General features: G+C 35.7%; 1 protein-coding gene across 2 annotated transcripts; it reads right to left on the bottom strand.

Moving 5' to 3' along the window:
• Positions 1-1,625: 1,625 nt before the first annotated feature.
• scp2a (sterol carrier protein 2a) lies at positions 1,626-13,391 on the bottom strand. 2 transcript variants are annotated; one of them, XM_026206890.1, is made up of 16 exons: positions 13,236-13,391; positions 12,385-12,439; positions 12,227-12,298; positions 11,998-12,129; positions 11,212-11,276; positions 11,008-11,134; positions 10,845-10,908; positions 10,676-10,762; positions 9,614-9,764; positions 9,110-9,257; positions 8,910-9,017; positions 6,944-7,097; positions 5,683-5,779; positions 5,171-5,303; positions 4,436-4,515; positions 1,626-2,347 (listed from the first exon to the last, which is right to left on the bottom strand). In XM_026206890.1, the coding sequence occupies exons 1-16, from the start codon at positions 13,284-13,286 to the stop codon at positions 2,252-2,254; spliced, it is 1,620 nt and encodes a 539-aa protein (XP_026062675.1). In that variant the 5' UTR covers positions 13,287-13,391; the 3' UTR covers positions 1,626-2,251. The 2 variants fall into 2 exon arrangements, with proteins under 2 accessions (XP_026062675.1, XP_026062676.1); XM_026206891.1 differs by having other exon boundaries at positions 5,171-5,300.
• Between the last annotated feature and the right edge of the window lie 134 nt (positions 13,392-13,525).

The following is a 13,525-nucleotide window of genomic DNA, read 5'->3' as shown; positions in this document are numbered from 1 at the left end:
TGTCAAACATTAGAACGATCATGTGACACTGAAGTAATGGATCTGAACATTCACAGGAATAAATTACATTTTCCCATTTTATCAGGTTCCTCCTTAAAAAATAAATATATAAATAAAAATGCACTAAACCACAATTTGGTTAAAAGTTAGGTTTGACACAAGGTGTTTATGAGTTAGTAAGAAGAGCTCCAGCATCTTTTGTTTGTAGATGCTGCTTGGCTTGATCTATTTGCTTGGTCTTGGTCATTTATTGATTATTTATACAAATTACACTTTTTTTAAATGTACAAATATTTTTGGGGAATACTGTAAATATATATAGATGTATGGACACACTACTGTTCAAACATTTGGGGATCAGTAAGATCTATTTTAAAGAAATTAATACTTTTATTTAGCAAGGATGCACTAAATTGATCAAGTGACAATAAAGCCATTTATAATGTTAAAAAAGGTTTATATTTCAAATAAATGCTGTTCTTTTGAAGATGATAATTAAAGCATTCTGGAAAAAAAACTATGTACCATGGTTTCCACAAAAACAGGAAGCAGCACAACTGTTTTTAATATTGATAATAAAACAAAAAATGTTATATCAGCATATTAGACTGATTTCTGAAGGATCATGTGACACTGAAGACTGGAGGAGGATGCTGAAAACTCAGCTTTAAATCACAAGAATAAATTACATCTTAAAATAAAATTTATATATATTTTAGATTATAATTTCTACAAATAATGTAAAAAAATGTGCATAATACTTTTTTCAAAAACTTTAAAGAAATCTTACCAACCCTAAATGTTGGAATGGTATTGTTTGCATATTGACAGACCTTTAACTCTTCAGGAGAATGGTTTCTAACCCCTGCTCTTGTGTAGAACATCTTGACGAACAGATTTCAGGGCAAGCCCAACTAAAATGAACACAAACTTCTGTGAATTCTGTCAGTGGGCTTCATGGACTCACACGTAATGCCACACACTCTCAAAGGCCTTACAACTTGTATGGATTCTTTGTGTGAAAAATGTCAAATGTAATAATTGTGATTTGAATGAAATTCTATAAAAAATGATGACTCACTCGGTATGCCTAATGAAAGCAATGCATTTCTTCTCATTTTGTAGTGTTCAAAGATGAGATATTTGTGTGTCAGGGATCTGGAAGGAGGACCTTTTTTATTACAGGGTTTATTACAAACAGAGAGAGACAAGAGAGTAGTGAGGTGTGTTAACACACAGTTAACAGAGATACAGCTGGGGAACACCACTGCGACAGCCTTGGACATCAACTGGCAGAATAATACACAGTGCTGAAAGTGTTGGAGGAGACGGAGAGATCCATAAACAGACACAATTTAAGTCCAGCAGCTGTAGGTCAAACCGTTTCAGGATAAAAATTCAGCAGGTGAGTAATAAACCATCTCCATTTAGGTTAAATAAAGTGCATTTTCAACCAAAACAGCGGTTTGCTATTAAACAATAAATTGGATGAAAGAAAATTGTAAAATGTATTGTAGTGACAAAGCTAAAGTCCTCCATCAGTGCAGAGGCTGTATTGTAATGTATGCAGACATTTTTATCAATGTATTTGAAATCTAAAGACACTGTAGGAAAATGACAGCATGTTTCGAAGTCACTGGCATGTTTATTAGAAATAAGTGTTGTGATTTTATACAAACTTGATTAATATACAATTATACAAAAATACTTTGAAATGGTGATATACCAACACACACAGTTCTAGGCCTTTAAAGACTCAATGAAAAGTCTGTTACTCTTAGCTTCTGTTTTAATTGAATTGACTGCACACTAGATATAACATAAGCCTTTGCAGGAATAGTTTGCAATCTAATGATTAAACTGCTATGAGTCAGTTAGATGCACATTATAGGACAGACAGCTAACTAACTGAGAGTTCAGACTCGGTAAACTGATGATTTGAAGGCTACTTTACTGTAGAAACATGACATTTTCTTCTTCCTGATAAACCACAATATTATTATTATTGTACAGGACATTTTTGTCAAAGGTTTGCTTATGTCTTTCAGGTATTTTAGTAACACAGTATTCTTTATGCAGTTATGTTGCAATGACCAACAGACCCACTGTTATTGTGTAATATTACACAACTTCATTCATACAATTTCAGAAATGATTTCTATTCAGATATTGATTAACCATTTTAGCATCTCTCCACACAACTCATCTTCATGAATGTGTGCCACTTCCCTGTTCATCAGTAGATGCAGTTTCACAGTTTGGCTTTTCCAGGTGTCAGCTGAAGGTTTTGCAGTTTCATGGCCATTCCCATATTCCCAGTGATCTTGAGTTTTCCTTGGAAAAATGCCTTTAAATGAGAAAACAAAATGAGATTAACAAAATAAAGCTTCACAGAGCATTTTGGACATTTGAAATAATATATATATATATATATATATATATATATATATATATATATATATATATATATATATATATATATATATATATATATATATATAAACACACACACACAAAGCTAGTGGACAGGGTAACATTTCTCAATTCGTATTAAAATAACTCAAACGGAAATGAAAATTACGAAGAAAAAACTAATAATAGGAATGCCAGACAAAAGAAACTGCAAAAATTTGAGCCAAATTCAAAATCAAAACATATATAAACTATTTCAAAATATGAATAAAAACTATATTATTATTTCAGTGATACTAATATACACTGTAGATGAGTGCAAAATAAAAAGGTTATGGACGTATATTATTCCTCCCCCAACATTTCATGTGAGTTTCTCTCCATTTCACCATTTCCACGTCACGAACTGGATTTGCGCTGTAAACGGTTCAGCTTTTCTAGTTGGGATTAATTTGAAAATGATTCCCTTTATGGAGGATTACTGTGAAAAGAGTGGCTAATTTTTAGATGAAGCTTCTGTTAAACCATCTGATGCCTGATGTGGTTTTCCACAGATGGACAGACATGACGGAGGCTGGTCGAGTCATCACAGATGGGGGTAAATCACGGGCGAATGACATTTCAAAGGGCTTATGAAAACAATCTATTTTTCATGCTATGACTCACATCAGCGGAGGATACATTAGAAGCCATTAGCCTAATTTGGGATTGCGTAAAAGATTTCCGCTTCACTCTGATCAGCATTCTGTGGCAGGAGGTTTATGTGCTTTAATGTGTGTGATTCAGAAAAAACGGTTGGACATGCAACATAATACTGTATGCATGCCATGCCAGCTAAAGCCAGGTCAAGGGAATGTCAAAGTAACTCAATGTTAATCTTTTTCATAGAGATTAGTTTAGTGAAACTGCACATCACAGGTTAAAGGTCATCCTTGACATTGGATTAATCTGGAAGGCTACCGTTGCAATATCAGCCAGCAGAATTATGATGCAAAGATGCAACTTTTGATTAAAAGAAAAGAACATTGGTTTTTAAAGCTACATATTTACCTTTTTCTATGGCTCTTAAATTTAAAGTTTTTTTGTGTGTTAGTATCAAGTCTTAGTCTTATCTATAAGGTTATCTATAAGGCAGTGTGCTCCAAAACAGTGACAAAACTCGCATTTAGAAGAAGAGCTATTAAAAGTGTTGTGTGATGAGATGCACCAACGAACATAGAAGTTCATTGAGGACACAGTGGTTCACTTTCATTTTTGAATGAAAATTCTCAAAAAAAAAAAAAAAAGGAAAAGTCCTATTCTTTGTGCTAAGCATTTTACACCGGACTGCCTCACAAACGAGGGTCGGTTCAGCGCTGGAGTTGTGCGAAGACTGCTTCTGAAGACTGAAAGAGGGATCGATAGCAATGCTTTGTGCGCAAACGTCCAGACTCCAGACACAGTAGGCATCAAACATAAGATTTTATTTTCCGAAAGAGATCCTTGGCTCTCTGTAAGGCTAATGTTGCTAAAGCTATCATTGTTTTCACTGATGCTGCCTTTACGTGCTACCAGAATGATCGTGAATAGGACTGTGGTAGTTAAAAATTGTGTTGGGAAGCGATGTGTGAGGTCAGTAACACGGTCAACTTAGACAAGGTGATACTTACTTCTCCCATCTCAGTGCATGCACTCGATCACTGTAGTGCACGGCGCCACTATGCTAGCATTTAGCTTAGCACCATTCATTCAAACAGGGATGAATTTAAAAAGCTACCAAACACTTCTGTGTTTTCCCCATTTAAAGACGTTGTTACACGAGTAAGTTACACAAAATAAACAATGGAAGAACATAGTGGAATATGGAAAAACAATGGCGTTTTCCTTTAAGAGGGAATAATCGTGCACTGCTGGCTCTGTCCCAGGATCTGCTTGAACTACACTGACACACACAACACCTTATCAGAACAGCTCCAATGTTCTTTACTTCATAAACAAACACAAGATGTCAACAGACCACTAAGAATAAAGCATCAAAACGTACCGTCTGAGGATTCAACCGCCCCGTCATCAATTCAAGCAGATCCGAGTCGGACATAGAGATAGTACAGTCGGCCTTTTTACCTGTGCAAGAAGTAAACAGTGAAACATGTTCACATTTGTCAATGACAAAGTGCTCTTGGAGACACTGACTTTAGAGTTAAATCAAACAAATGACTGTTTAATGTGCAATGCAAAAGACTATTTACAAAAAAGAAATTAATTAAATAATAATAATAATTCTTAATTTTATTTTTATTTATTTATTTTCTTGTTCTTGTTTTCATTAGAATATCAAAAGGAATATTTAAAGAATATAGTCCCTTATCATCACCAAGGCTCAGATATACAGTAAAAACAGTCATTTTGTGAAATATTTATTTCCGTAAAATCTCTATTTGAATATATCTTAAAATGTAATTTATTCCTGTGAATTTTCAGCATCATTACTCCAGTCTTCAGTGTCACACAATCCGTCAGAAATCATTCGAATATTTTGATTTGTGGCTAAAGAAACAATTATCAATGTTAAATAGTTTTGTGAAAACTGATATTATTGAGGAATAACATTTCAAAAGAACAGCATTTATATGAAACGTGAATCTTCGGTAACTTTATAAATGTCTTTACTGTCGCTTAAAAAAAAATAAAGCTGACCCTAGTCTTTTGTCTTTATTCAAATGTAAGTTTTCCAATAACATGCAACACACGATGAAGTGGAGAACAAATCTGAACACACCTGCATCATTGGTCACTGAACCTTTGCCATTTTTTACATCCACGACCCACAATGCTTCACTTCCGCCTGGACCGTCCTTCACTTTGAAAGCGAAAACACCGCCGATTTTCTTTATAAATGCCTCTCCTTCCTGTTAAAAATAATGACACCATTCAATAAATATGTAGAAAACTGAATTCGTTTTTCACACACTTGAAAACTCCTGTGAATCTTATTCATCGCGGAAATTCACTTAAGGTATGCAATTGTGTTATTTTCCATCTTACACTGATGCAAATTATTTCTACAGTAAAAATAGCACTGAAGATTTAACATCCACGCTGACTTAAAGTCATTTGAGATGAGAATATTACTCTTTCCAAGAAAAAACCCATGACTCATTCTTGGTGTAATAGGTTTGCAGAAGCCACAGAGGCATTAACAAACCTCAAAGCACTGTCAGTGTACTGTGTTCAGAGGCAGAGTCTGATCTGCATGGTTAGTTAGAGACAGCCTCATTCCTGATGAATTACCTCCTGTAGCTTCTTCTCTATCTCCTTGAAGACAGTGTGAGCTTTGAAGGCTTTGAGGTCACTGGTTGCGCTGGTGGCCACTGCAGCGATCCGAGAGCTGAGAAGGTTTAGTTCAGACAGTTCAACACTGCTGGTGCATGTACAAGTCCAAAGGTCTGGTTGTAAATGTACGTAAAAGAACTATGACATTTAACAAATGTAATACTTGAAATGTAAATATTTTCTGACTTATAACTTCACTGACTCTATGTACCTATACAGACATGTATGTAAATATGTATATAGGTAGATCATATAGAAATATAATCTTCTGTACCTTGGATTTTGCACCCAGTGTTCAGTATTCTTAAACAAACATACGACAGAGCTCAACCATTCAAGCATAAAACACAATAAAAAATAAAAGTGAACACTGCTGTTCAAAAGCTGGGCGTTAGTAAGAAAAATATATACTTTTAGTATTCAGCAAGAACACATTAAACTGATCATAAGTGATGGTAACATAACTTTAACATAAGGTTACAAAACATTGACATTTTAAAATATATTAAAATAAAAATTTTGTTTGTATTAATATTTGACAAAATTATTGTTTTGACAATTTTTTTATTCAAATTAATGCAGCTTTGGTGAGCATAAGAAACTTCTTTGAAAAAGTCTTACTAAGCCCAAACTTTTGAACAGATGGTTGGGATTTTTTGTCTTTTTTTAAAGGACTGAAATTTGAATATCATTTCAATAAAAGAAGTTACTGGACATATTTAAGCCAGTCATCTCAATGCTTGTTAAGACATATTGCAACATATTTGTGACCCGGGAGCACAAAAGCAGTCTTAAGTCTCTGGGATATATTTATGGCAATAGCCAAAAATATATTGTATGGATCAAAATTATATATTTTTCTTTTATGCCAAAAATCATAAGGACATTAAGTAAAGATCATGTTCCATGAAGATATGTTGTAAGCTTCCTACCATAAATATATCAACACTTAATTATTGATTAGTAATATGCATTGCTAAGAACTTCATTTGGACAACTTTAAAAGGTGATTTTCTCAGTATTTAGATTATTTTGCACCCTCAGATTCCAGATTTTCAAATAGTTGTAACTCAGACAAATATTGTCCTATCATAACAAACCATTCATCAATGGAAAGATTATCTATTCAGCTTTCAGATTATGAATACATCTCAATTTAGAAAATGTAATCTTATGATTGGTTTTCTGCTCCAGAGTCACATTTTAGCTTTAAACATACCTTGTGTCTTGAGGGAAGCCCATCCTGTAGAGAGTGACGACCACCGCTCCACCAAGACCGATGTTGTGCTGCAGGGCGACCTTTGCCCCGGGGACCTGCCGAGGCCCCGCCTCCCCCCTCAGCTGCCAGCACAGCTCTGCACACTGAGCCAGACCTGAGCCACCAAAACAGGCCAGAGTTCATCCTTCACTCGCGCTCAGTGTCACAGCCTGCCTTCACTGCTTCTGTGGGAGCGTTTCTATATTGTGTGACCTGATGATTCTTCTGTCCTCTAACAATTAGTGAACAAGTCTGCCATAAAGGGGACCGGGTGCTTTCTTAATGGTTTCTGTTTTTCATTTATATAGCATTTTGCACAAAGTAGCTGCATTAATACTCTCTGGAAATGTGTTGTCCTACCATACAGACTTACAACATCTTGTAAATGTAACTATAATGTAAATATTCTTTACATGCAATTGCATAAAACTAGGGAGTAGAAATAGTTTACGAAATGAACAAAAACAAAATTGATTGAAAATAAATAATTTTGCAGAACGTAATATAAAAAACCTGATTTTTTTGAAATGCTAAATTTCCAGATTTTATTTAGTTGTTGTCTACTAAATTTATTTTAGTAAGGTATTTTGTAAAAAACATTCCAATCCATTGAGCACACTGTATTAATATCCCTCACAGCCTTATTCACAATCTAAAATGTAATACGACGTTACCATGACTAAGGTCTATTGGACTGAAACTGTTATTTAACCAATTAATAATGCTTTTATATCCCAAATCTTTACATTAAATGTAGGGTAGGTGATTTCGGAGGGGTAAGCAATAGCAAGCTAGCTTTGGAAGCAGAAGATTCCACCCTCCCTGCAATATCAGTCTCCAAAGCCACACCTCCTCCAAAACACATAAACACGCTCTGGCAGACCAGAGGCTGAGACACCATCAACGCTGTCAGATACAAATCCAATGTTTAGTGTTGAGAGAGACAAGAAGGGACACAGAGATGGATGGATGGAGAGGTTAGAACGATTGACATTGTTCTACACCTGGTTTTATGACAACACCCAGGTTAAAATTAGGAGACAAACCAGTTTAATATTCCACCACACCAACTAATAACTGAAGCCAGCTGCAGAACTGATGTCCTGCTGGAATCTAGTGTTAATTCACTCATTCAGAGATGTGACTCCCCCTGCTGGTGGAGAGCCACACGCACACACAAACACGTTAGGGATGGACACTGTGTAAAGGATGTACACACAAGCGTGAGTAGGACTTTAGTTTTAATTTCTCCTTTTGTGTTCTGAAAAAAGGTAATGCACTCTTGAACAACATTAGGGTGTGTAAATAAATACAGAAACTTCATTTTTGTCTGAACTATTCTACAGACAGTCACAGAAATAATCTGTGAAGGGAGTAAATAAACTGTGGATGAAAGCTATTGTTTTCAAGTTATTAATTAACAGGTGTATGTGTTCATTTTATGGTTTTAGTTGCCTCTGATTTATTCTTATATCTTTAATCTGACAAGTTAAGTCCTGCCAAAAGCTATGCTTTTTATTTATTGCTATTGGTTAATGATTAACTCTGTTTTTTTCTTTCTCTCTTCTGTCATTCTTCACTTCTGTCACTTGATATGGTCATGTGATATTGTTAAGCTGAATAACATCCTCTGAACTTGCCAAACTTCGATTTTTTAGTGAATAGATGCCACTGCTGTCAAGCAAAAAAATACCAGATTTTTTTTTTAGAAAGTAACAGCTTACATTTTGGTCATACAAAGCTTACACAAAATAGTACTTTTTTTTTTAGAAAGAAGCTGGCCCCAGCAGCGGGAACACTGTGCTAAACTTCTCCTTTTGTGTTTCACAGCCAAAGCAAAGAGAGATCTGGAGTGACATTAGCATGAGGTAAAATGATCCTGTTAATTCTCCCAGATCTGCAATCAAGTGTGTTTGATTAAGCGTACCTGTGGCTCCAAGCGGATGTCCTTTAGAGATGAGTCCTCCGCTGGGGTTTATCACCCATTTCCCACCATATGTATTATCACCCCGATCAATCAGCTCACCAGCTTTACCTACCAATGAAAAACAGATCATGCTTTAAAACGTGCAGCTAAACTAAACTTATATTTTTCAACAGTTGTCTCTGGGAAGCGGTGCGTCTCACCCTCAGCATACAGTCCCAGAGCTTCGTAGGTGATGAGCTCATTGGCAGAGAAGCAGTCGTGCAGCTCGATGACGTCAACATCTGACGGCTTCAGTCCAGCAGCGTCGAAGCACCTCTGAGCTGCAAGAAGGGTCATGTCATAACCGACCTAAAAAAACATGACATTAGACATAAGAATCATACTTTAAAGCCACGGTTCACACAAAAATGAAGAAAGACTCTGTCATAATTCACTGACCTTCATGTCATTTCAAACCTCCATGACTTTTTTTCTTCTGTGGAACACACAACAAATATTTTTGATACAACTAGTTTCAGTTCCCATTGACTTCCAATTGTATTTCTTTCCCATATAATGGAAGTTCAAGGGAACCAAATCTGTTTAGATATGAATATTCCTCAAAATATATTTTTTCACAGAAGAAAGAAAGGACATGAGGGTGAATAAATGGTACTTAAAAAAAAAAAAGTAGAGTGCTGCTCAACAAGTTCATCTTCTCTTACCATTTTCATACAGCTGTTTTCCTCAAAGGTACTGGTGAGGTCTGTGACCATCTCCTGAGCGATGATCTCCACAGCCTTCTTCTCCAGTCCGTTCCTCCTCACAAACGCCTCACTGGCCAGAACCGCAGCTCCTGCTCCATCAGATGTCGGGCTGCAGGGAAATAAGAGACCATATCAAAATCTGATTCTGTTGGGCAGCTCCCAGTTTAACAAGCTGTCTAATAAGAGCATCATGTGTCTTAAAATAATAACATTTATGAGCTAGAATAATGACTGGCGTGCAAAAAAGTTCACCAGCTTGTAAAATGCAGAGAACATTTTTGGATACAAGTATTTAATTGTGTGCAGAACATATTAAACTCCGTCAACAGCTTGTGGAACAATATTGAAAAAAAAAAAAAAAAAAGTACCGTTAGTTTTTTTGTTAAAGATCAGGAGTGACACTTCAATAAAATAGATGAGGGATAAGTTAAAAAATAATTAATTACCCAATTAATTCACATATTTCAAATGGTTTATTTAAATTCATGTTTTAAAAATGTAGTTAAATAAAATAGCTAATTAATTTTCATTTGAGAAATAGACATTTAAAATGTAGTTAAATGAAACAATAATGTAGTAAATGAATAAATCATAAATTGTATTTAAAAATAAAAAAAGCAATTTGCCTGTTACTTCTCTGTGTCTACACGTCAAATGCAAAGCCAATAAACTTTTGACTCAATTTTAAGAGACATCTCTCATGTGCCACTCAATAGTCGACAGAACAGGCTCTTTAAAAAGACCTTGCACATCAATAAACACTCATATTTTCTTGTGGCTCTACTATTAAAAAAAAATTTGTGCTTTAACAGTTATGGATTGGCTTATTCACACTGCCATTGTAAGTGCTTACCCAATTTTTACTAGATTTTTGTGGTAAACAGCAATATGCTACAAGTGCTGTCACCGGAGATCAATTTGTGCTGAACTATGAATATTAAATACTAATAACTGCCATGCTTTTGTGGATGTCCAAACCATGGCACCCAGCTCATCCCCTGGACTCTCTGGTGCACTTACCAACACTGTAAGAGTGTGAGGAACTCAAAGACCTTCCTGGAGTTAATGACCTGCTCCAGACTATATTCATCCCGGAACTGAGAGTATCTGAGAAAGACAATATCTCTTCCTGTTACCTGTGATATGAACAAGACTTCACTTGCACATTTCCTTTGTAACAAAAGCTTACGGATTATTGGTGGAATGCTTGTGGTTCTTCCAAGCAATTTTGGCAAAATGCTCTGGTTTCGTGCCTAGAGAAGACACAAAGCTTTTATTGCAGAAGGAACCAGATTGCAGGAATCAATCGAAATCTCTCATATTACACACTGAAGGCTTCGCTGAGATCTTACCGTACTTCTCCATGTGCTCTCTTCCAGCGTTGCCGAACATCTGAGGTGCAGCTGGTGCCGCCGCCACACCGTAACGGTTGATCATCACCTCCATGTGCTTGTCCATAGGGTTGGTTCTGTCCATGTACTGCAAACCCAGGAGAGGACATGAGACACAGGCTGATCTGCTTCATCGCTGGTATTATAACAGAGCTGCACTCACACCTTTGAGGATAGTGAACCTCTTTCCATCTTCTCAAAGCCCAAGGCAAGAACACAGTCAGACAAGCCTGAGTGCAAGAGTTTCTGTCACATAAACTGCTCAGAAGTTTGAAAAAACTGTTCAGAGTGTTTTTGAAAGAAGTCTCTTATGCTCAAAAAATACAGTAAAAACAGTAAAATTGCAAAATATTATTACATTTAAAACAACTGTTTTCTTTTTGAATATTCTTTAAAATTAATAATATATATATATTTGGTGACTCTTTTGCCTTTGAATTGTGATATACTAGCATTCAAAAGTCTGAGCAAAGTAAGATTAAAAAAAAGGAAGGAAGGAAGGAAAAGAAAGTAATACTTTTATTTAATATGGGCTAAAAATTGAGATCTCAGCTTTGCCATCACATTAAATAAGCTTATATTTTCAAATATATATTCAATCAGGAAACAGCCCATTTAAATTGTAATAATATTTCATAACAGAACTGTTTTTCACTGTATTTGATCATATAAATGCAGCTTTGGTAATCATTAGATACTTCTTTAAAAATAAATAAATAAAAAGGATACCAACCCAAAACTTCTGAAAGGTAGTGTGTGTGTGTGTTATTTATTATTTATTTTATTTTATTGATATTATTTTTATTTATATTATTACTATTCAATAAAAAAGTGTGTTCAATACCATAGTTTAAATAAATAAATAAATTACTATTTATTTTATAAATAAAATCCCTGAACTCCTTCTATAGTACAGACTTTAGTCTTCAGCGACTGTAGCAGCGTTCGCACCTCCCTGAATGAGCTGACGGGCCATAAACAGCGCGGTGGAGCCGGTGGAGCAGTTATTGTTCACATTGATTATTGGGATCCCTGACAAACCCAAACTGTGATAAATGGCCCTCTGGCCACATGTCGAGTCACCTGGAGATTTACAGAAAAAAATGCATTCAACACTGACGTCAGAGTGTAACTGTTAACATGTCTTGTAAAATACTAACTATATAAAAGTTTTACATACCGTACACATAGCCTACACAGGCTTGCTGGACGGCACTGTACTTGATCCCAGCATCCGCCAGTGCTTTCTGCCCTGTGCCACAACAGAAGGGAAGCAAAGATATTCATATTTCTGCAGTACAATGTGCTAAACACCTGAACGAGGTTCATCAAGCGCACCTGCTTCTTTGGCCATGTCTGGGTAATCGATGTCTCTTGCTCCCGGCTTTTCAAACTGAAAAACAGCAAAGAATCACTGACTAAAATAAAGCTCTTTAGAACTAAGGATTTTAAAATGTTGCGTGAAATTTTGCCCATTGGGTTTATAGTGCTCAGGACATTTATTAAATATATAATGGATAAAATAAAATGAAACCATATAACGTTAATATGAAAAACAAACTTTATGAAGTACATTTATGCAGTAACACATACTTATTGTTCCATTATAGTTACTTTGAAAACTATGAGCACACAATGTGATTATGTAACAAGCGTTCACTGTCATCTCGCACAGTAACCTGTGACACATTTCATTCAGGGTCATTTCCCGATTACACTGACATCTGTGCGTTTCTGTGAAGCTCTGAAGGACTTTAGCACTGTGCAATGCTACAGTTACTCAACTCAACACAGATCAGATACACAGGCACAGTGCATCTTTGATAAGAAACTTTCCAGCATAGCATAACTCTTCCTTTTAATGGCGATAAAACACTTTATTGAGAGCAATGATGTTCTGAACCACACCATGCAGTCTGCCTTTAGCAATCAGGCTAATTACTGTACATCGCATAAATAAACAACCTACCACATGCAATAGTTTAATAATAAAAGATATTATATTCAAAGCCACAGATTGTCTTTATAGTTAGTTTTATTATATAAATCTCAAACTCTTACAGGGTTTGCCTTTAACTTCAGCACAGTGTGTTCTGTAACAAACAGTTAGCTAAGATGCATTACAGTAGCCTTTGAGCAAACCAGAGCATAACAAAGCGCACATATATCAATGCAATCGATGCGTTTACCTTTGTCATCCCCACCCCGACGACAAAAACCCTGTTTCTTGCTGCAGTCATCTTCAGGTTAGTGTTGTGACAGCTCGACTGGACTCGACTCCTGAAACTGAACAACAGCAGCTGATCATAAACACACAGACCCTGTCACACACACAGAAGGCGCTCTGTCCTCAGACTCAGACACGCACGCGCACGCACGCTCGATATTAGGTAAACTGTGGTTAGTATAGAAAAACCATAGTAAATTTGAAGTTACCATGGTTTAACTATAATATAACTGATTATTATTTTATTTATTT

This window comes from Carassius auratus, chromosome 27 (genome assembly GCF_003368295.1).
Source record: "Carassius auratus strain Wakin chromosome 27, ASM336829v1, whole genome shotgun sequence".
Lineage (NCBI taxonomy): Eukaryota > Metazoa > Chordata > Actinopteri > Cypriniformes > Cyprinidae > Carassius > Carassius auratus.
Note: the sequence above shows the minus strand (reverse complement) of the source record. Positions and strands in the feature narration are given on the sequence as shown.

Bases quoted from the DNA above. Each gene is read 5' to 3' on its own strand.
- scp2a (XM_026206890.1), bottom strand. From the start codon at position 13,286: ATGACTGCAGCAAGAAACAGGGTTTTTGTCGTCGGGGTGGGGATGACA. The intron at 9,765-10,675 runs GTAAGTGCACCA...ATTTCCCTGCAG, and splicing joins CTCACACTCTTACAGTGTTG to CCCGACATCTGATGGAGCAG. The intron at 9,018-9,109 runs GTGAGACGCACC...TTTCATTGGTAG, and splicing joins TCTGGGACTGTATGCTGAGG to GTAAAGCTGGTGAGCTGATT.